Below are 25,351 nucleotides of genomic sequence, written 5' to 3'. Positions count from 1 at the left end.
TTTATTTTTTTTTTTTTCCTTTTTTAAATATTTCCCAAATGGTGTTTAACAGAGCAAGGAAATTTTCACAGTATGTCTGATAATATTTTTTTCTGAAGAAAGTCTTATTTGTTTAATTTCGGCTAGATTAAAAGCAGTTTTAATTATTTAAAAACCATTTTAAGGTCAAAATTATTAGCCACTTTAAGCTATATATTTTTTCGATAGTCTACAGAACAAACCATCACTATACAGTACCTTGCCTAATTACCCAACCCTGTCTAGTTAACATAATTAACCTAGTTAAGCCTTTAAATGTCACTTTAAGCTGTATAGAAGTGTCTTGAAAAATATCTAGTAGAATATTATTTACTGTCATCTTGGCAAAGATACAATAAATCAGTTATTAGAAATGAGTTATTAAAACTATTGTTTAGAAATGTGTTGAAAAAAATCTCTCTGTTAGGCAGAAATTGTGGGAAAGAATAAACAGGGGGGCTAATAATTCAGGGGGGTTAATAATTCTGACTTCAACTGTTTGTGTGTATATATATATATATATATATACATAATATATTTCATTGTTGTTTTTGTACAGGAATTCCAGTCCTGTAACACCCTCCCCTGTCCGGACCTGAAGAAGACAACACCCTGGACACCATGGACCCCAGTAAACATCTCAGACAATGGCGGCCACTATGAGCAGCGCTTCAGATACACCTGTAAAGCTCGAGTCCCAGAGCCTGGCCTGCTGGAAGTTGGACGACAGCGAATCGAAATGAGGTACTGCTCCAGCGACGGCTCCACGGGCTGCTCCACTGACGGTGAGATCTCATTCTGTCTCCGTTCTTCATTCGTCACTCCGCTCTTTCCTTTTCTCTGCTCTCATCTGGCTCTTTGATAGAGTGAGCCCGCAGTGACTTTGAGGCAAAGCCACTTGATCTATTTGTCCATCAGTAGAAAGACAACATGATGTGTTCTAGAGCTTCTTTCTCTCTTTCTTTCGCTCTTTCTCTCATCTATGTGGGCTCAATACATCAGCTTTTGGAGTGGCGTCTTATTCAACAGAAGTGCTCTTGGCTGCATTTGGCCTCAGACAGACATGAGGAACATGCTAATGAAGTCAGATCAGCTACTGTGATTTATTTATTTATTTATTTATTTTATTAAAGGAATAGTTCGCACTAAAATGAACGCACATAGAAGGTAAATCGCATCATAATAAACTACCTCAGCATTTAAAGTGTCCAAGAAGATGTCCAAATCTTCACACACAATATATGACAATGTCAATATGTCAATATGACATTGGTTTAAGATGTTGGTTCGACATTGGAATTTGGTCACTTTCCAACACAACCTAAAATCAAACAAATATTAACGTCATTTGACGTTATTGGATTTTAAAATAACGTTGTTCTAGTTGGCTAGACATTGAATTTTGGTCACCTGACATCACAACCTAAATTTAACATAATATTAACTTCTTATGACGTTGTGTGCCTGCATAATCAGGTTAAAAACGTGTGTGAATGGACTCATTCTGTCTGGCCCTGGCTATATGTAAAAGCAGCTTTGTTTATGGTTTGTATGTGTGCAGCACTAGTTCTGGTTTCCCTTTGTGAAATGACAGAACAGAATCCTGACACCTGCACGTATGAAAAGATACATACTCTCACACAGGCGCAGAATGTACGTTCTTGTATCAGTTGGCTGTCATTTGTTTTGTGAGTTCACGCACAGTTTTTGGAGCAGATGCAGCCAATGTGAGGCAACAGTACACAAGGTTTTCCTCATGGCTAGTTCTTTGCCTTCAGCAATAGGTGTCAAACTAAAGGTCAATTTAGTCCGAAGCATAAGCCTGAAACTAAATCTACCAGTACCACTTGCACCTATTTTTTTATTTAAATGAATTGAGCTACACATCTGTGAACTAGCTGTGGTTTGTACACAAGCTGTTAACTGGCGAGTTATGAGAGGCAAAGTGGCGCTGAGGTATTAGATGAATATTTGACGGAAATGCTGTGAAACCCTGTAAGAGTAAATTGTGTTTGTGGCCAATGTTTATTGACTCTCTTGCTCTACAGTGAAGCTCTGATCTTCAACACACATTTATTAAGAAATGCCACACACCAAGCTAATGGCTAATGAGTTTTTCAGTGGGTTAATTTTCTTTGTGTTTGATCTCACTCATTTCCATTTATTTCTAATTCTAAGCAAATGTCATTTTATGAAAAAAAAAATGCCTGGTCTGATTACTGCTGTGATATTCGGATGGTAGGTTCAGAAATTGGCATCAACAACATGAAAGCATGGATCCATCCTTCCTTGTATCAATGGTTCAGGCTGGTGGTGGAATGGTGTGGGAGATATTTTCTTGGCCGATTAGTACCAATTGAGCATCGTGTCAATGCCACAGCCTACCTGAGTATTGTTGCTTACCATGTCCATCCCTTTATGACCACAGTGTACTCATCTTCTGATGGCTACTTTCAGCATGATAACGTGCCATGTCACAAGCATGAGTTATCTCAGATCGGTTTCTTGAACATGATAATGAGTTCACTGTACTCAAATGGCCTCCACAGTCACCAGATCTCAATATAGCACCCTTGGGATGTGGTGGAGAGGGAGATTTAGATTAAGGCTGTTCTGAAGGAAAAAGGGGGTCCAACCTGGTACTAGTAAGGTGTACCTAATAAAGTGGCCGGTGAGTGTATATTTTGTAAAAAAAATATATAAATATAAATAAAATGCAAGAAATTAAAAACAAAATAAATATAAACAATATGTACATGCACAACTAGCATATGCAATGTTAATTTTTTAATGATGAATTATTACACAATAACTATTAATAAAATAATTAATAATTAAAATAATTATTTCTGGGAGACTGTATTACTCAGGCACATCCTATTTCTCAGTACTGCATCATTATTATGCATTCAAATTAAGCGATCACCATAGATGTGATTTATTTTTGCATCTCTGCCATTATTTAGCTTGAAGCAGCCAGCTACACTTCTGCACGGCCTGTCATGACAGATGCTCCTTCTAAGGGCTTTTGGACAGTTGTTAACTTACTGCATATCATACAGAGGAGGCCTGGTCCAATAATCACCTCCACACTAAAGATGTGTGTTGATGTCAGTGAAGCCACAAGGGAAGATGAGCTCTGAAATGAATGGTCTGCCACTTGGCCGAGATTTAGCCTCACGTCACGACTGGCCCATATCGATTTGAATCTGTAAGCCATGCCTGTGTGAAAAAGAGTGTGATATAAGCACAGCGTCTTCTTGCATATAGTTCATGTACAAACTCTAGAGTGCTACATATCAACAGTGCTAACTATAGAAATACCTATATTGGGGTCCTAAGGTTTCTGTGATGCAGAAAATGTGAATGGAATCACAAAATTAAGGCATAATTTATTTTTTTACTGATTTAATTTTTTTATATATATAGAATTTCAGAGAATTTGGCAAATTTAGGATGCATTAATCTAGTATGGACTAACATTTGTGAATATTAAGCCAAAAAAGGCTATTTGAATATGACACTTGTGGCATACGTAAATGTGTGACACGTGGTGTTTTTAGCATCTGTTGGCTCATTATAAAAGGATAAAAAGCCATGAACTTCATCAACAGAGCTCACCTCAAGATAGATAGATGGATGGATGGATGGATGGATGGATGGATTCATCCTGTTCAAAAGAATTCACAAATAAATCTTGGAAGTAGTAAAATATTTCAAATTTAAATTTTCCATAAATGAAATGAAACAGGTTTTGACTAATGACAAAACTAAATTTAATCTGAAGCAGAGCATCAAATGAGATATAATATAGTAATGTTTTGTCCTTAATACAGTAAATGTCTTTGTGTCATGTTTTGTGGATTAAGGCCAATTCTCACCACATGCAATAAAAAATGTTTAATTTAAAAATTATTTGATGATGAACAACAACTAAAAAAGCAATCACAAATCCAATGGCAGATGATATATCTGCAGCACATACTTATAATAAACAGAACATTGTGTCTTAAGCAATCCAACTTTATTAACTTTAGAATTGGGCCAAGAACAAATTCATTGCTTTGTGAATTAAGGTCCATTCACACCAAGGTTAATGATTTTTACTTTTTATTTTTTGCAATGCCTCACTTGAATATAAATTTATTATTTTTCTGTTCCTAAAGATCTTTGACCAAACACTTATTTCATGGTGCTTTCACACCTGTGGATCGATTGTTTTGTTCAAAACAGGGACAGTGGTGAGAATATGATCCGAACTAAAACAGACCCAACCGCAAAAAGTACCAACAATTTTAAACACACACAGAGAGAGAGAGAGAGAGAGAGAGAGAGAGAGAGAGAGAGAGAGAGAGAGAGAGAGAGAGAGAAACATTATCTGATGGATCGTTGGTAATATTTCCGGAAAATGACCATGTTGCAGCTAAATTAATTCACGCCTTCTCCTGAAGTGACGTGCGATGCACCTTCGCCATTTGCAATGCAATTAAACATTTTTCAGCCACAGCCGTGCTTCATTCTCGAAATGTATAGTTTGTCTAAAGTGATGTATATAGCTATATAGTATACTATGAGCAGGGAAACAGTCAGTCAGCACAGTCGTATCTCCATAGTCAAAAGCGACATTTTGTGTCTGCGCCGTTGTTTACTTGCGGGAGTGTCATTTTCCCACACGTGAATTCTGACCAATCGAAAAGCAGTTCAGAAAATATGTTCAACAACATCTGGCCAATGAGTGATATGGATTATGTCAGATGACTGCATTTTGGTTCTTTTCAACTGGTTCTGGCAGTGTGGTGTGAAATGTATTGTCTATATTCACTGAGAATTGGATACAAATAAAAACAATGTAAAAAGGGTGTACTCATTCACAATGACTTTTAGCAGGAAGTCTGCAGATGAACTGAGTGAGCTGACCTCTGGAAGTCACCTTGGCTTAATTCACGTATATGTTCTCAGGTCTTTGAGGTCTGAGCCTTTTTCTTATTCAAATATCAATATTATTAAAAAAAAGATCTGTGAAATGATATATTGGAAATGCATTTGGTGTTTTTGATGAGCTTTGTGTAGATAAGGTTCCTTGATTCCTCCACTGTTGTTTTGAGGAGCAAATTCAAGAAATGATCTGTGTCCACAGCTGGCCATTATTTACACTTAGATTCAGTGAGCGAGCGTCTGTTTACTTCATTATAATAAGTACTTTTGCGCATGTTTTCTTAAACCTTGATGGTCAACAGTTAATTTAAGAGTTTTAAATTTCTGTCCTTTGAGGTTGTTGTAGAATGGGTCATGATGGTCATCTTGTTATCTTATAAATTCCCAGCATTGCTTTAATTAACATGCAGACTGTGTGCTGGGCTTTCACTTTTATAGAGATTATAGTTCAAGGTAAAGTAAGTAATTAAGGAAGTAAGTAGCCTTCAGCAACTTTAACAACTTTAATCTCATATATATATATATATATATATATATATATATATATATATATATATATATATATATATATATATATATATATATATATATATATATATATATATATATTAAAAATTAAGTTATGTTTTGTTTGTCGCATATAGTTAACTATTTATGTGATGTGGGTAAATGATGTGCTTCAATCCGCTACCATCGCAAGTATTTTTGAAACCTGTGGGAAGCACTGATATATATTTATATATCAATTTTTCAGATCCTTGGATTTGGTATGTTGAGCTCCATCTAGCTGTGTATGAGTGTCTTACAATATGTAAATGTCTAAGCCAACGGTGGTTTACAGTTTCCTTAACAATACAACACCATTTCTCTTTCACGTATTGCAAGAGCAAGTGTTTAGCATTTAACCTTCAGTACAATAAAAATCAATACATGCTCCACTATGTCAATTTGTTTGCTGGAGTAATGGCAGTGGCTTGAGTGAATATGGCCACTTATCTTCAAAAACCTTGAGGTTTTTTTTTTTCCTTCTTCTGCAACGTAAGCCGGAGGCTGTAACTGATGATGGCCCAGGTTTGTAATTTGCCTATGAATGATGCCTTCATTTATCTCAGAAACAATAGCACATCATTTTCACATACGACTTTAGCAGTATTTTCTCATCTAAGTACCTTGCTGCAAGGATGGCTCGCTCTCTCCATCTCTGTCTGCCTCTGGTTTTTCTGTCTCAGAGAAGCGGCTGATTTCTCCAAGGCTGTTTACTGTCGGTTCCCCACAGATCTGCCATCGGTTAGAGTCCCGCTCAGTGTCAGACTCTGCAGACCTCAGAGTTTCTCTGCGGTGCGTTACACACTCATGTCCTTGGATAGAAAATAGAAAAGCTCACTGTCAGTGATTCGGGTCTCAACCTTATAAAAGTCTGGTCCAGAAGTCTCAGAGCACATCTGAGACAATCTGGGATTCAGAGTTAAAGTTAAAACTGAACTTGGGCAAGGATTATCCTCGCATCATGCTGGAAAACATACTTCAATCCTGCTGCTATAAAAACAAAAACTGGCAAAAACCTAATACATTCTGAAATTCATTTTTATTTATTTTTTCTTTCTAACTGTAAACTTGACACAAAAAAATGTTGCTTAATAACTGTGCATGTACATATTTAATCATGTCTTCATTATAATGTATCCATTTTTAAAATGAAATATTCTTTTGTAATTTAAACCTACACTTTAAATTATTAAAATCAATTGCAACAACAAATTATTAGTATTTGCAATATATGTAGTCAATTAAAAACATTACATTATATTTCATTTGTTTTTGTTTTTTTACCGGTGGTCATCTAAATTTTTTCTGCGTCCCCCACACACTGCTCAGTTGACCGTTTGTGTCTCGGTTTCCTTTTGCGCCGCTGGGACACTGTATGTCACGCTAATTACATGTATTTGCAGAGGCGTTAACCACCCACTACGCACAGCCATCAGGGAGTCGGCTCTAATTGCCCACCCCCTAACTTTTAATAAGCGCTAGTGACCGCTAGACAGTTTACGACCGCTCTGGGGAACAGTGTTAAAGCCACACTCTTAATCCACAAGAGCTGTTCCTTTTATTCATCTTACCAGATATAATGCTGGCCATCTTTCTCAGCAGATCAGCTGATCTTATTGTCCAGCACATCAAAAAGTCTTAAGTTAGGAAAGCTCAGAGCACTTGCTTTAAGCATATGTATTTAAAGAGGCAATAATGTGCCAGTTTAAAGGTCTTTTTTGATTTGTTGGATATGTTAGAATAGGTTAGCATGCAGTATTTGCATGTATTTTCAAACTTTAGCCTACATTACTACTGCAGCAACTGGTTATTAAAATCCTCGGCTTTCAAAAGCCCAGAAAAGACAATCATGGCACCCTAGTTACTAAAGCTAGTAACTAAATCATAAGTGAACACTCCCCTGATCATTTGTATCTGTCCTGTTTTAACCAGAAACTTGCTCTGACTGAATCGTTCAAATAAGTGAATCATTAATTGGAGACTCATTCTGACCAAATTGTCTGAATCAGTGAGTTCTGAACTGAAGACACACTCTGACGAGATCATTCAAACAAGTAAACTGTTAACCGGGTAAACACTCTTTCTGTACCATATGAATCAGAGAATTGAGTCAGTGAGTCATTGATTGAAAACTCTGTCATTCAAATCTGTGAATCTTTGACTGGAGAATCACGCTGAACAGATCATTAGAATTATTAATCATTAATTAGAGACTCCTTCTGGTATGATAATCTGAATCTGTGAAGTGGTGATCCTTTCTCTTGCTCTGATTCCAAATGAGTCAGCATTTCAAATGAATCCTTTTAATACATGACTCAATCAATGACTAACATGTGGTTTTAATGTGATATTTACTCCTTGACAGGCGTAAACCAGCAAAGATCAACACATAAATATTCATTCATTCATTCATTTTTAGCTTATTCTCTATATTAATCTAGGGTCCCCACAGCGGAATGAATCGCCAACTTATCCAGCACATGTTTTATGCAGCGGATGTCCTTCCAGCTGCAACCCAACACTGGGAAACACCCATACACTCTTGCATTCACACACATACACTACGGCCAATTTAGTTTATTCAATTCACCTATAGTACATGTCTTTGGACTGTGGAGGAAACCGGAGCACCTGGAGGAAATCCGCATGAACACGGGGAGAACATGCAAACTCCACACAGAAATGCCACCTGATCCGGTCAAGGCTCAAACCAGCGACCTTCTTGCTGTGATGCAATTGTGCTACTCACTGCACCACCGTGACGTTTCAATCAGTTAAATGGAGACTCGCTCTGACTGAATCATTTAAATCCGTGTATCACAAACTGAAGACACACTCTGACCAGATCATTCAAACAAGTAAACTGTTAACCAGACAATCACTCTTTCTGTACCATTTGAATCAATGAATTGAATCAGTGAATCGTTAATTGAAAACTGTGAATCTTTGACTGGAGAGTGACTTTGACCAGATGATTGGAATTGTTGATCATTAACTGGGGACTCCGTCTAGTATGATGATTTGAATCAGTGAAATGGCGATTTTTTTCTCTAGCTCTGATTCCAAATGAGTTAGCAGTTTAAATGAATCATTTTAATAGTTGATTCAATTAATCAGTAACTGGTGGTTTTAATGTGATATTTACTTCTTGACAGGCGTAAACCAGCCAAGAGCACAAAAACACCTCCAATGAAATCTTTGCACAAATACGTGAAGTTTATTTATAAAATAATTTTATAAATAAGCTTATGATTGCTTGCAGTCGGTCCCGCATTATTTAATTTATGATTCACCAATCAGACGATTCCTAAGCCAATATAAATACCCTAAGTGCCATATAACAGCCATCTTCGTTTTGAAGAATCCCCCCTTCCACCCCTTCTTCTCCTCATTTTCAAGATGGGTGGCACAGTGGCCTAGTGGTCAACACTGTTGCCTCACAGCAAGAACGTCACGGGTTCTAGTCCTTACCAAGCCAGCTGACATTTCATGTGCAGAGTTTACATGTTCTTCCCATGTGCTCACGTGGGTTTCCCAAGAGTTCCCTGGTTTCCTCCCACCATCCAAAAGTATGCAACTTAAGTGAATTGACTAATCCAAATCGGCACCATAGACGTGCTGCTAGTAAGTAGTTATCGCTTAAGAGCAATCACTATCTGTTCATTAGCTACTAAAGCAGGGGAGTTCTCTAGATCTACCTGAGCTCAAACTCTCCTTTCGCCTTGCAAACAGGAAGGAGCCCCGGGCCCAAGGGTCTTATGAGCTCAGGGTTCTCTCCCAGGACAGCATGCCAAACAAAGCTTTATAATCAATCATCAGCTAAGTGTGAATTCTTGAAACACATAATCAGTTAAACACACTATATATTAAACAATACAAGAAAGGGAAAACCTTTCATAGCATCATACATCTTCTGTAATCATGCCTGCTTGAATGTAATCTCAACAAGCACCCAGCACAGTGAAGTCAAAATCCAGTTCAACAATACAACTTTATACTTTGGTAGAAATCGATGTAGCCGGTCATTCCTTGGTTAAAGTCATTGAGCGCTGCATGGTTTGTTTACCTGCGGGTCTCGCATGCACTGACACCTGTGTTCCCCTGCCATTAGCCATCAGAGCCTGGCGTCCCGCTTTGAGCTGTGAGTAGATTATGAAGTAGTCTATTAGCTTTGAGAGATCTGTGTGCGCTGCTGCTGCTGCTGGAGAGATTACAGGTCGACCCGTGTGGAGCCGCTGCCTGCTCAGAATGGATAAATGGCTGTGGCTCAGAGGGACTGTCACAGTTCAATCTGTCTGAAGGTCAGAGGTGGGAACACAGGGGTCACTGTGCAGACAGAATGACAGAGATGCTACTGCTGAAAAACACACTCGATGTGGTCAGATCAAAGTTATTTGATTCAAAGGTATAGTGTGATAGTTGCATGGTATTTATTAAGTAATTTTTTAGGTATTTTGATGGTGGTGCTGGATTTAATGTTTTGTATACTGTATATTGTTTTAATTATAGCTTGAAACATTTGATTAAAAGTTCTGTAAAATAACCAGGTAACACTTTATTTTGATGGTCCATCTGAGTATTAGTAGACTGCTTATTATCTGTTGATATGCTCCTTCAACAGACATTTAACTGACTATAAAAATTTTTGCAAGTACATGTAAACTTACACTAAACCTAACCCCAACCCTAATCCCAATCTAACAGCCTACTTACAATCTAATACGAATAAGTTGGAATGTAACCTAAATTCAACAAATGGATCATCAAAATAAAGTGTGACCAATAACAATAATAAAGGTGCTTAGGTTAAAGTAAAAACAACAACATTTTAATAACACTGAAAATAACCGTTGCACTGATACATCTATGTAGAATAGAATAGAATAGAATAGAATAGAATAGAATAGAATAGAAATCTATTTGCCTAAGAGAATATTTCTATTTTACAATAATTTTAAACTATTAAATCATATATATATATATATATACAGTTGAAGTCAGAATTATTAGCCCCCGTTGATTTTACTTTTCTTTTTTAAATATTTCGCAAATGATGTTTAACAGAGCAAGGAAATTTTTCAGATAATACTTTTATTTCTGGAGAAAGTCTTATTTGTTTAATTTCAGCTAGAATAAAAGCAGTTTTTAACATTTAAGGTCAAAATTATTAACCCCTTTAAGCTATATTTTTTGATAGTCTACAGAACAAACCAACATTATACAATAACTTGCCTAATTACCCTATCCTGCCTAGTCAACCTAATTAACCTAGTTAAGAATTTAAATGTCACTTTAAGCTGTATAGAAGTGTCTTGAAAAATATCTAGTCAAATATTATTTACTGTAAAGATAAAATAAATCAGTTATTAGAAATTAGTTATTAAAACTATTATGTTTAGAAATGTGTTGAAAAAATCTTCTATATATATAATTACAGCTTTTAATATTTTATTACTTAAAAAATGTATATTAAACCTTTAAAATATTAAAAGTAAAATAATTACAAAAATAAAAATACAAATCATTTGTCAATTTAAGGCCCATTTAACAAACAGGGCTTAGGGCTTAACATCCAAAGTACACTGGTCGGCATTACTGTTTCTTGTCCTATCTTGTGTGTCCTGTCTTATTTGCACTAAATGTTTTTGTCACGTGTAAATAAGGGTACAGAGAAGGATCCAATATGCAAGTGAAAGTTTATTAGACACTGTCAAATTAAGCCAACAGGGCTACAAATGGAGGGCGAGGACACTGGGATACTGGGGCAGAACGAAGTCCAGCAGTCACTCCTCTTGGTCCTAAGCACATACAGACTCACATAAGCAAACACAACGAACTGACAAGGAAACATAGAAACGTAGCCCAGATATAGGCACAATAATGAACCTCAGCTGGTGATCAAATCAAACAGCTGAGTGCCGTCATAACACGTGACCAAACAAATACACGTGGACAACCAAACAACACAAACCCACGTGACAAAACAGATACTCCGGAAAGCGCACAAACCTGCAACCGTGACAGTTTTACAAACCGCACTTTGCGCTCTTATTCTTATTTTATTTATTTTTATTTTAGTTTATCTTATCTTTTTTTATAGTAGTGAACAGTTCTGTGTTATGTTATCAATTTATGTTGTTAGATTTACCTTGGTCCTGGAGGAACATTGTTTCGTTTTACTGTGTACTGCACTGTATATTGTTTAAATGACAATAAAGCCAACTTGACTTGACTTGACTTGAGCTTAGGCCAGGATATGCCTTAGTTAAATTAACGTATTTAAAAGGCACCTATTTTACCTATTTTTAAGATAAGGCTTAAGTGTCTCCTGAATGAATCTGTAAAGTTTCAGCTCAAAATACAGGTCAGATAATTTATTATAGCCTCCAGAATCTGGCCATTTTGGTGTCTGAGTATGGTGTAGCTGTTTTTGTAGCCTGTGGCTTTAAATGTAAATGAGCTGCTTCTCCCCACCCACCATTCTCATCTGTGTGTCTGCTTCTCCTGCATTTCATCAGATAAACAGCAGTCAGTGATAGAGACAGACATGGATGAAGCTGAAAAACAGCTAAATAGTCTATTTCATGTTATTTCGTGTATTTGTGGAGGAATTTATTCAAGCCTTTCTAAAACGATAAGTTTGACACCATGCAGCCATGGTGATAATAGGGGTTAAGAGTTAAATAGCGATTTTACAAAACATGCTTTGTTTTAAAAACTTTTTAAACTTAGAAAACTAGAAATATTTTAATTCCAGTTTTTTTGCAAAACAATGTTTTGTGGACATACAGTGTGTATACATGTTATTATACAAATATAATTCAATCGGTGGGCGGGGAAAAGCGCACTCCTTGGTCACTTTGTGGTGGGCCTCAAAATCACTGGGATTTGGATCCTATTTTAATGTCAAGAAATTGTTAAAAATAGACTTGTCGGGATTATATCACTCCAATATGACAGTGGACACACTATACATACAGACAGTTGTGTCCAAACAACTTACAAAAGATGATTTTGATCATAGGTGCCCTTTAAGTCTCTTTTATAAAAATGCCTTAGTCAAAAACACATTACTGTTGTGAGTCTTGAGACAAAACAATTGCACTTGCATATTTTAAGATATCTCACTGAACGTTATTTTCAGGTAAACAAGCAATTGAATCTGGGGATGAAAGTACTGTATTTATTGCAAAGGTTGGTCGATGGTAGGTGGAAATGAAATGTAAATGTATTTATAGATAAAGTATAAGTATTAAATGTATTATAATAGAAATGTATCATAATCGTACTAAACATTAACAGAAAGTGACAAAAAAAGAACTGAAACAGGCATATAAATATAAAAAACACACATATGATTGGATTAACACAGGTGTAGGCAAAAGAAAGGACTGTTTAAAAAAAAAAAGGTTTAAATGAGTAACCAACAACATGGCAATAAAACTTCATGTGAAATCAGTTCGGAATTTGCAATGAAATGTCAAAATAATTGTACAAATTTGCATTTCCAGTCTCAAGCATTTACTTGTGAATCAATATGAATGTACTGAAAATTGTAGTGTGACCACCACTAACGAGGCTAATACTAATCGGTTGAGTCTTGTGTGTTTCAGGAGATTTGCTACGTTCTGGACGTATCACTGGATTGACAGTAAACGGAGGCTGGTCCGTCTGGGGCCCCTGGAGCCAGTGTAGTCGAGACTGTAGCTCAGGTGTTCGAAACCGCAAACGCACCTGCTCCAACCCCAAACCCAAGTACGGAGGAATCACCTGCCTCGGGCCAGCCCAGGAGTTCCAGGAGTGCAATACCACACCATGTCCAGGTCAGTTCCTCATGCATAAATTCTGAGATTTAAACAGTTTCTCCAGGCACTATATTCTCCAGCTGTGGAAAATTAAGTGAGATTTTAAATATCATATTTTTTGATAGCTATACACTTGTCATTCAAAAGTTTGGTGTTGACGATATTTTAAATGTATTTTTTGAAAGAAGTTCTAATTCTCTTCAAGGATGTGTTCATTTGATTATAGCTATGGCAAAAATAGTAATGATGTGAAATATTATTACAACTTAAAATAACAATGTTCTATTTTTATTTTTAAAATGTTTTTTTTTTTGCAATTTGTTCCTGATTGCTGCATTTACAGCATCATTACTCCAGTCTTCAGTGTCATGTAATCCATCCTTTTAATAAGCTGATTGCATTAATTTATTATTTACATTTTCCATATAATTTATTTATTAATTAGTTAAATTAACATGTTCATTTCAATCTAATGTGCTAAAGAAAGTGTTTTGTGGTTACATTATACTTTTAATTAAATTAATGTCTTTGTACTGTGTACAAAGATTAGATTTCTTCTGTTTTATAGATATACTGTATATATTTCGACATTGGTAGGAGGCGTGCATTGGCATATACAGCTATATCGTACTGCAACGAGTGTGATATTGCGTTTATACAACTGTCAGCCCAATTGTGTGTATAAAAAAGAAAATCAAACCGAGTCTAGAAATCCTTTTGTATGAGAAACTACTTTCTTCCTGCAGCTGATGTCAGAACAGCAGAAACTGTTGCCACTTCATAAATGTCACATTAGAGCTAATATTTGAATTATTCTCTAGCATAATGTCTAAAGTGATGACAAAACAGGTGATTTTGCTGACATTTTAAGATTATAAGGCTGAACGCTATGAAATGCCAACAGTCTACAGAGATTTCCCAGGATTTCTCAATTGCAATTGGGATATCACAATAATTAACCTCGACAAAGCCAAAGCTACACCAACACAAGCAGATTACTGTTGTGTTTGCAATAAGGAAAAACGCTAAACACATGCGGGCATTTTTTTTTTTCATTTTACTGAACTAGTCTGCTTTAATGAAAGCAAAATTAGAAACAAATAGAAGGCCAACCAAAAGGTAACTCAGAGTTATTCAAAAAGTGGCCAACACAAAATACCAACATTCCTGATTTGTGAGTCCCATCTCACACTCAATACACTGCAATTAATATGGTATAACTATAGCATTAAAACATACAGAAGAGACAGATCGACTTACCAGTCACTTACCAGTTTAATGGCAGTTAAATGGCATCCTGCTCAGTATGACAGGATGATGGATGCTGACGCATTGTATTTCTGAAATGACAAATATTTAAATGGACACTATCCTTATAAATAAACTGCATGCAATCTAAACGACAACATTCTCACCTAAAAGCCTCAAAGGTATATTATGTAGTCCAACAGATGCAATAATTGCAAACTGTAGTGAGTTTATTGATCTGCTGTCACTCTATGTGGGCTGAGTACAGAAGGGTGAGGAGGTTGTAGGAGTTCTGATATTGCAAAATATCGCACGGCTATCAGCCAATTAGATTCGAGAACCAGACAGAACTTATGTATGTATATATAAGGTACCACTACCTTACAACTGAAGGCTTCCACAGACTTCTCTGGTCTGATAACTTTAAATGTTGTGATGTAATAGTGTGTTTGTGTGTCATTTTTGATTTATTCAATAAAATCCACAAAATCCCTACATCTAAGGAGGTTGCTGCTTACTCATTGACTCACAAATAATTCACAATATTTGAAAACTATTGAAATACACTTATTCAAATTTTGGACAGTTTATTTATATTATAAATACAGTTTTTATGGACACTGTTAAAAAAATTTTGGATAATCAGTAGACGCTCATAGTGTTATTGTTGTTGTTGTTTTCTTTTTTGTTTGTTTTTAAACTGAATCTCATTATGGGAATCTTTCCTCCAATAACTTTTGGTGTTAAAACAAACATATCTGTGTTTGTGTATGTGTTAATTATAAATGAGTAAAGTTTACAACATTGCTAATGGGAACTTCCTTTGGAACCTTTATAGGAGGCAGTTTATTAAAAATCCTCATTTTCCAGTGTGTTTCCAGTGTACAGGGAATAATCCAGACAAACAAAATACCTGTAACCCACTTTCCTGCACAGTATTTGAACATGTAGAACACAATCTCCTAGTTTTTAGGCGCAAGAACCCCAATTTGCCAACGGAAATAGAGAAATCTCGGTGGCATCGTTGTGTGTAATCACATTTCCGGCTAATTGTACCGGCAGTGACGGGAAGGCAGGATTCAGTCATTAAAAGGCTTGTGACAATAGTGTAGATCCTCTTTAAAGTTGAAAGAGCTCTCTAATTAAAAGAGCACTCATCGTTATGTGCGCTGGAAACATGCTGTCTAAATGGAACTGTGCTTCTTGGGTGTTTTTTATGATACCTAACGGTGAACAAGACACAATCAGGCAGTGCCGAATTTGTTTTGCAAATGTAATTTATCGATCCAGTTTTTTTTTAGGATTGAATGTCACCACTAAGCATGAAAGGAAGCTGTACTTGAGTTTATTGCATCTTCATGATGTGCCGTAAAGCTTAATTGCTCCTTAGTCTTAATTTTACAGCAGCCGTTTTCCACATATTTCCTGTAAATTGACAGTAGGAACACCAGCGGGACGGTTTCATTAACAAAGACCCCCAGACACTTTAAGACCAGATTAGCCTTATTGATGTTTATTTCTCGACTGGAGTAATTGCAAACATATCAGGAATCACCGTGCAAATTTTATAACCAATGACGAATCAGCAAACTGAACACACTGTCGAACTGCGCTCTGCACTACACTAAGTTAATTCAGTGCTTGTCTACTTCCAATGAAACATCTTGGATTCAATAGCTTCTTTGTACAGGCGACGGCAGAATAATACAGATGACTTTCATCAAGCGTTTCCCAGCAGGAAACTTGGAAAAGAACACATCAAATTGCTCTGCACTACCATAAGCGTCTTTGAACCGGAGCTCTTGCCTGTGACCAATATTCTGACTGTGTCTTTTATTGGTTGCTTCTTGCTGAGGTAAATCTTTACATGTTCAAAGTCAGACCTTTGAAATGCGTTATTTTGTTTTGAGAGAGGCAGACGGAGCTGTTGTAGCGGATCAGAAAGGAATGAATCTTTTTTTCTTGTTGCAGGCCACATGGGTGAAATGAGATGATCAGTCACACACTGGCAGACAGGAGAGGCTTTGTCATTTTTATACAATTGAGAAGTTATAACGGATGATAAAATGCAATATTTTGGTTACTTGTGTCGTTTATAAAAAAAAAAAGGTCTAGTTTTTCTTCAATGAATGATATACAGTGAACATCATTGCTTACTGTATAGCAAGAGATTTCAAAATGAAGTCTTCAAAATAATTGTTCTCTATGATAAGGAGCATTACAGAATCTATCTACACTACCTGTCTGTCTATTTGTCTGTTTGTCTATTCGTTTGTCTATTTGTGTTTCTGTCCATTTTTCTGACTGTCTGTCTGTTTGTTTGTTTGTTTGTTTGTTTGTTTGTTTGTTTAACCATTTGTCTTTCTGTTGGTCTGGTCATCTGACTCTCTGTCTGTCTATCTGTCCATCCAGCCGTCAGTCTGTCTGTCTGTCTGTCTGTTCTTCTATCTATCTATCTATCTATCTATCTATCTATCTATCTATCTATCTATCTATCTATCTATCTATCTATCTATCTATCTATCTATCTATCTATCTATCTATCTATCTATCTGTCTGTCTGTCTGTCTGTCTGTCTGTCTGTCTGTCTGTCTGTCTGTCTGTCTGCCTGTTGGTCTATGTCTCTGTCTATTCTTCTGTCTATCTATCTGTCTATTCGTCTGTCTCTCTATCCATCTGTGTGTATGTCTGTTTGTCCGTCTGTCTATTCGTCTGTCTGTCAGTCCATCTGTCCCTCTCTCTTTCTGTCTGTTTGTCTGTCTATTCGTCTGTCTGTCCATCCATCTGTCTGTCTGTTTGTCTGCCTCTATCTGTCTGTCCAGCTGTCTATCCTTCTGTCTATCCGTCCGTCTGTTTGTCTGTCTGTCTGTCTGTCTGTCTGTCTGTCTGTCTGTCTGTCTGTCTGTCTGTCCAACTGTCCGTCTGTCTGCCTCTCTATTTGTCTGCCCGTCCGTCTGTCTGTCTGTCTGTCTGTCTGTCTGTCTGTCTGTCTGTGTGTCTGTCTGTCTGTCAATCCATCTGTCTATCTGTCCGTCCAACTGTCTGTCTATCTGCCTCTCTATTTGTCTGTCCATCTGTCTAACTGTCTGTATGTCTGTCGGTCTGTCTGTCTGTCTGTCTGTCCATCTGTCTGCCTAACCGTCTGTCTCTCTGTCTATCGTTCTGTCTATCCATCTGCCTGTCTGTATATCATTCTGCCTGTCTGTCTGTCTGTCTGTCTGTCTGTCTGTCTGCCTACCTCTCTGTTTGTCTTTCTGTCTATCTATCTATCTATCTATCTGTCTGTCTGTCTGTCTGTCTGTCTGTCTGTCTGTCTGTCCATTCGTATGGCTGTCTGTTCATCTGTCTCACTGTCTGTTTGTCTGTCTGTCTGTCCGTCCATCTGTCTTTCTGTCTGTTCATCTGTCTATTCATCTGTCTGTCCGTCCATCTGTCCATCTCTCTATCCGTCAGTCCATCATTCTTCTATCAATCCATCTGTCTGTTCGTCTGTCTGTCTGTCCGTCTGTCTGTCTGTCTGCCTCTCTATTTGTCTGTCTGTCTGTCTGTCTGTCTGTCTGTCTGTCTGTCTGTCTGTCTGTCTGTCTGTCTGTCTGTCTGCCTCTCTATTTGTCTGTCCGTCCATCTATCCTTCTGTCTAACTGTCTGTCTGTCTGTCTGTCTGTCTGTCTGTCTGTCTGTCTGTCTGCCTAACCGTCTGTCTCTCTGTCTATCCTTCTGTTTATCCATCTGCCTGTCTGTATATTATTCTGTCTGTCTGTCTGTCTGCCTGCCTCTCTGTTTGTTCTTCTTTCTGTCTGTCTGTCCGTCTGTCTGTATGGCTGTCTATTAGTCTGTCTCACTGTCTGTTTGTCTGTCTGTCTGTCTCTCTGTCTATCCATCTGTCTGTCGGTCTGTTCGTCCATCTGTCTTTCTGTCTGTTTGTCTGTCTATTCATCTGTCTGTCCGTACATCTGTGCATCTCTCTTTCTGTCTGTTCATCTGTCTATTTGTCTGTCTGTCTGTCCATCTGTCTGTCTGTTTGTCTACCTCTATCTGTCTGTCCATCTCTCTATTCTTCTGTCTATCCGTCTGTCTGTCCGTCGGTCTGTCTGTCCAACTGTCTGTCTGTCTGCCCCTCTATTTGTCTGCCCATCCGTCTGTCTGTCTGTCTGTCTGTCTGTCAATCCATCTGTCAGTCTGTCTGTCTGTCAATCCATCTGTCTGTCTGTCTGTCTGCCTCGCTGTTGGTCTGTCCATCCATCTATCCTTTTGTTTAACTGTCTGTCTGTCTGTCTTTCCATTTGTCTGCCTAACCATCTGTCTCTCTGTCTATCCTTCTGTCTTTCCATCTGTCTGTCTGTATATCCTTCTGTCTATCTGTCTGTCTGTCTGTCCGTCTGCCTGTCTCTCTTTTTGCCCTTCTGTCTATCTGTATGTATGTGTGTCTATTTGTCTGTCTGTCTCTCTGTCTGTCTATCCATATCTATGTTTGTCTGTCTGCTTTATAATCTACTTATCCTGTCTAATCTGTCTAATTCATCTTACTGGAATCCAGAAAAAGTCAAATACTGAATTTGAGAAACACTAAAACACATTAAACACATTAAAACACTAAAATGTACAAGAATTAAAAAAAAATACATAATTCTATTTTTGTAAATAATTTAATTGTATTGGTTTTATGATTTAAATTATTAGAACAGAGACAGAGAAGCTCAGAGAGATAAAGGGGTGCAGCACTATTCAGACACTTAAAAACAAATAAAAGTATCTTAATATGGATCCTGAAATGTGATGATTTTGAGTATCATGGTTATTGCCATTTATTGGCAGTGTATTGCAACACCCCTAATATAATAATAACTTTTAAAAAAAAATAGTAATTGTTTGTTGTTTTGTTTACACCCCTAATATAATAATAATATAAAAAATAGTAATTGTTTGTTGTTTCGTTTACACCCCTAATATAATAATAATATAAAAAATTGTAATTGTTGTTTTATTTAACATAAAATAATAACTAATTTAAAAACCATTAAATTATTTTAAAGATGGAAGGTTTTTTTTAAATATCGTAATCTGAGTAAATGTTGAGTATTAAGACTTTTCATTACAGTTAAATAAACATTCATAAAATCATTCACAAATAAACTTCATAAATTACAAAACAATATAATATTATATTATACACTCACCAGCCACTTTATTAGGTATACGTGTCCAACTACTTGTTAGCGGAAATTTCTGAAAAGCCAATCATATGGCAGCAACAATGCATTTAGGCATGTAGACAGGGTCAAGATGATCTTCTGCAGTTCAAATCGAGCATCAGAATGAGGAAGAAAGGGGATTTAAATGACTTTTAGCACGGCATGGTTCTTGATGCCAGATGAGTATTTCAGAAACTGCTGATCTACTTGTGTTTTCATGCACAACCATCTTAAGGGTTTACAGAGAATGGTCCGAAAAAGGCAAAATATCCAGTAAGCAGCAGTTCTGTGGGGGCAAATGCCTTGTTGATGCCAGAGGTCATAGGAAAACGGCTAGATTGGTTTGAGGTGATAGAAAGGCAGCAGTAACTCAAAATAACCACTCGTTACAACCAAGGTAAGCAGAAGAGAATCTCTGAAAGCACAACACGTCCAACCTTGAGGCGGATGGCTATAGCAGCAGAAGACCACACCGGGTGCCAAGAACAGGAAACTGAGGCTACAGTTCACACAGGCTCACCAAACTTGAACAATAGAAGATTGGAAAAACATTGCCTGGTCTGATGAGTCTTGATTTCTGCTGCGACATTCGGATGGTAGGGTCAGAATTTGGCGTCCACAACATGAAAACATGGATTCATCCTGCCTTGTATCAATGATTCAGGCTGGTGGTGTAATGTGTGGGGAATATTTTATTGGCAGACTTTGGGCTCCATTAGTACCAATTGAGCATTGTGTCAACGCCACAGCCTACCTGAGTATTGTTGCTGACCATGTCCATCTTTTTATAACCACAGTGGGCCCATCTTCTGATGGCTATTTCCAGCAGGATAACGCCCCATGTCATAAAGCGCGAATCATCTCAGACTGGTTTCTTGAACATGACAATGAGTTCACTTTTCTCAAATGGCCTCCAATAGAGCACATTTGGAATGTGGTGGAATGGGAGATTCACATCATGGATGTGCAGCCAACAAATCTGCAGCAACTGCATGATTCCATCATGTCAATATGGACCAAAATCCTAGAGGAATATTTCCAGTACCTTGTTGAATCTATCCCATTAAGGATTAGGGCAGTTCTGAAACTCAATACACTTCAAACATATGACATCACTGTAACATAATGCCGTTTTAAAAATTTGTGCAGTGAAATTTCTTAAATATTTGAGTAGTCGAAATAGTGTGCATGTGTTACACAGTTATCAGTATGCTAATATTCCACACTAAATCTACTCCTGTCAGAGTCATAAGCTCTCACCTCTCTCCACACAGCTGTCAGAGTGCTCCGCGAATGTAAAATGAGCCTCGGTGTGCTTGTTTTCCTTTAATTAGCGCCGCGACAGTCGTAGTGTTGTGTGAGATGTTCTGTGTTCCCCCATGTTGTCGCGGGTTGTGACCCAGAGCTTGGCAGTCGCTGAAGAGGGAGGCAGTGAATTGATGGTTCGTTTAGCCTCATTAATTAGAGCAGGGGTCAGTGTGAGAGCGCCGGGGAGAAACAGGGCTCCAGAGCAGATTGTGTTGAACAGCTTCTCTCCTCATCGACCCCTGATTCCCAGCAGCCTCTGCATCTGGATTGAGCTTGCTTTGACACAAGATGATTTCATTGTGGTGATCGTATCAGAGGTAACGGGTGTGATGTCATTCATTCATAATGAGCTATGGGAGGAATAATAATCCTGCACTCTATAAAGTGCTTGGTTGTTACATAAATGTGGGTAAAATATGAAGAAACTCTACCATTGGGTTAATTTTTAGATTAGATTTTCATCCAAATGATTGGTTTTGTTTATATTTTAGCTAAAGTTGTTTTAGAGTGTACAGGGAGGACCATTTATATGGATACACCTTAATAAACTTATCGGGAATTTCACAAGAAAAAACAATGGTGTGCTTGGTTTTAAATGAAACTTTATTCTTTCATGAGTTTTTTACAAGCTTCCTCGCATATACTAATGTGCCACAAACAAGATGTTAATATCACCAACCATTCCCATTTTATTAAGCTGTATCCATATAAATGGCCCACCCTGTACATATGTTTAAATGGAATAGATTTTGTGTTTTTGTTTTCCACTTCCTGTACACTCTCAAAAAAAAAATAGTACAATGGTGTACCAAAGAATGTACAAACCCTTGTCACTGGGGCAATACCTTTTTATAGAACAGAATTGTTGCTTAAGAAAAAGAACCAAATTTGTACCATTGCAGTTTGTACCTTTAAAGACATGATTTGTACCATGGGAAACCAAAATGTACCTTTGATTTTTAAAATCTGCAGATACAATATTGTACCATCATCAAAGGTACAAATGTGATCCATAAAGGTACCACTACAGTGACGGGACACTTTGTACCTTAACAGTGTCAAACGTGTTCCTTCAAAAACTGTTTAAAGGCATTTTGCTTTATCCAAAATGCATCAATTTATTTTCAGTAAATATAAATCATCAAATACATTCTTAAACAATGTTTTTAAAAAGTTTCTTTTTGTGTAAATGAACCTTTTCCATTTACAATAAAGAATTTAAAAATACTTTACATAAATCATATTTTTGCTAAACATTTCACAACACTTTTCACAAAAAATGTTACAGAAATACACTCTCCCATGTACAATATAAAACATTTTTATCTTCAATTTTCACACAACACCTTTGTAATCACTTAATAGTTTTAATTTGATTGACTTAATTTTAAAAAAGAAATAGAATTATGCAAAAGTATTCTAACGAGATATGCATAATGTTGGATGAGTTTTACAATACTGAAATGTGTGCATGAACACTTTGCATATGCAGGACTTTTGCCAGCTCACGTGCGTAGCGGAAACAGACGCCAAAAGATGCGGATATCAATAATGAAACTGTATTGATTAGAAAATGCTTACCAAATGTTTATTAAAAATGCCTTAAAAGTTTAGTTTACAATACCTATAAATGATGATTCATGTTTTAATAGGGAAATTATTCATAAAATCACTTTGCCTTTCCAGTAATATAAATTTTTATAGATATTGTAATATTTCCCAGAGATGGGTTGCAGCTGGAAGGGCATCAGCTGAGTAACACATGTGCTGGATAAGTTGGCGGTTCATTCCACTGTGGCAACCCTGGAATAATAAAGGGACTGAGCTGAAAAGAAAATGAATGAATGAAAGATATTGTAATAAAGAAGGAGTTGTCCAACACTTACGTACCTTTTTTATGAAAACAATTGTGTACCTTTATTTCAATTGTACCATAAAAGGTACAGAACAGTATCATAAGAGAACTCTTCTGTACCATATAAGGTACAACTTTTACAAAGGTACAAAACTGTTCCTCAAGGAGCATTATTTGTAACACCGTGTACCTTTTTTTCTGAGAGTGTAGAACGATTGTTTCATGATCAAATACATTCAAAACCTTGCTGGAGAATACAAGCATTTATACCCAGCCAACATGCATATTCAGTTTGAAATGTATCTGCAACAGTTTTTTTAAATATTATTATTAATAATATTTAAATGAACAGTTAAGGAGTTTGACGCAATGTCCATCTGACATCAATGCAATTGTATTTTTTGCATTTTTATTGTATGTGTTTGCATTTTTATTCATTGGATTGAGAAGAAAACTTGCCAAACTTATGTCTTTAAAGGCACAAATATATTTTTAATGAAATCTAGAAGTTTTCTGTCCTTCTATTGAAAGTCCCAGAAGCTAAAAAAGTATTAATTAAACTTAAAAACCAATCCTGAAAGCTTTTAGTGGAGGGACAGAAATCTTTCAGGTTTCATTAAAAGTAACTTAATTTATGCATTGAATATTCAGCATAATTTGTCTTATTTTAAGAGTTGTTCACTCAAACACAATTTTTTTTTTGTTCACACAAAAATCAAAATGACCTGATAATTTACTCACCCTCAAGTCGACGTTGGCTGTAAATTACTTTTTTTTCTTTCAGAATAACACAGAGTAATTTTAATTTTATCCTGGCCTTTTTACTCTGTAAAAATGAACCCATATGCTGCCAGCGGGGTTATGCATGTCTTATAAAGTGGATTGATGTGTTTTTGTTACAGAAATATTTCCAATTTTTAAAAAACTTCAACCACTGACTTCCAGCTGAGGCCAAGTGCATGTTATGCATTTGACTGACGCATACAACCTATGACACATGACGTAAGATGGGTAGACAAGTGTAGGCAGTTCTTTAAGTGTAATATACTGTATAACGATGTACAGTACAACGATGTACGGTAGATTTCTTGTTTGTCATCTTATTCTGTGGTAAACAGACTGTGTGGTAAGTGGTTCTCACGAGGCATGTTTATTTCTGAAGCTTATGCTATGAATGCCTATTATGTCATAAATATTTCTGTTACAAAACACATCAGCCTGCTTAATAAAACATACTTTAACCTCCTGCCGGCATAGGGGTTAGTTTTACGAGTAATTTATGCAGTTTTGGAAGCTTGAAAATGAAAGTCACTATCCAACACCATTTTACAGCCATGGAATGAGCCAGGATAAAAATTTAAACTGCTCTGACTGTGTTCATCTGAAAGAGAAAGCATATACATTTAAAATGACTTGAGTGTAAGTAAATTATTTAGTTTTGGGGGAACTATTACTTTAAGACGAGTAGCTGGTTTTGGCTGGTTTAGTCAATCAGACCAACTTAAAAGGAGTATAAAACCCTTCCAGAAAAGATCAGATAATGCCAGCCCACCCTTTTAACAGCTCAGTGTCCTTTAAAGAGTTCAGTATATATAAGCTACACTGTGATTGGCTGACTTTTTAAAATGCAAAATATACAAAATCCCCACCAATTTTTTGATTACTCATGCTTTTAAATTATTAGTGCTTTGAAATATGCATGTTTTTATTCAATGTTTGAATTTCAACTGATAAATGAGACAAGGGTGTGACAGAGTAGCTCCTCCCCTTTTATAAAACAGCCAACAGTGTTTTGTTTTTATCACAGCTCTGCCAGTGGTTGAGCTCAAGCATATCAAATTGAAAGCAAATGAGAAGCGACTTGAAGGGGGTGGGGCTTGTCACATGATCGAGATGTCTTTTGATTGGTTAAGATTTTATGTGAATTTGAAGTATGAGATTATGTAAAATTAAAAACTCATTGACCCATTTAGGCGGAAGTGACAAACTGCAAGCTTTTGATGTTTATATCAGTTTTATATATTCTTTTTGTTTATGATTTATTTAACATTTTTCAATTTTACAAACTCATCAAACAACCCTCATAGAAATAATAATACAAATAATATATAAATACAAATAATAATAATCAAAAAATAATAAATAAATAATAATAAAATAAAACAAAATTACACAAATATTGTGAGGCAGATGTCTGCATTTATACAATAATCTCAATGTTCCAGTAATGAAAGATTACAAACTGATGTATTATTATTGTCAAGGGCTGGGGTGCTCAGTCTAGATCCAGCTGGAGAGTTTTAACATAAAAAGAATGGGTGTTCCAAATTTTGACAAATTTTTTGGTTTTGTCTTTGAAGGGAGTAAATGTGAATTTTGTCACTGTTTTGGAGCACGGTAGTTTATAGATATCCTTTAAATTGAAACTAACATCTAAAAAACTT

The 25,351-nt window shown here is 36.5% G+C and overlaps 1 protein-coding gene across 2 annotated transcripts in view; it reads left to right on the top strand.

The window, feature by feature from the left end:
• The window catches only part of sema5a (sema domain, seven thrombospondin repeats (type 1 and type 1-like), transmembrane domain (TM) and short cytoplasmic domain, (semaphorin) 5A), a 298,541-nt gene that overhangs the window by 249,976 nt on the left and 23,214 nt on the right, over positions 1-25,351 (top strand). For both annotated transcript variants that reach the window (XM_056451158.1, XM_056451159.1), the window contains exons 16-17: positions 578-803; positions 13,113-13,322. In XM_056451158.1, coding sequence (XP_056307133.1) covers positions 578-803; positions 13,113-13,322 — 436 coding nt within the window. The remainder of the gene's footprint in view (positions 1-577; positions 804-13,112; positions 13,323-25,351) is intronic.

This window comes from Danio aesculapii, chromosome 24 (assembly GCF_903798145.1).
Source record: "Danio aesculapii chromosome 24, fDanAes4.1, whole genome shotgun sequence".
Taxonomy (NCBI): domain Eukaryota; kingdom Metazoa; phylum Chordata; class Actinopteri; order Cypriniformes; family Danionidae; genus Danio; species Danio aesculapii.
Note: the sequence above shows the minus strand (reverse complement) of the source record. Positions and strands in the feature narration are given on the sequence as shown.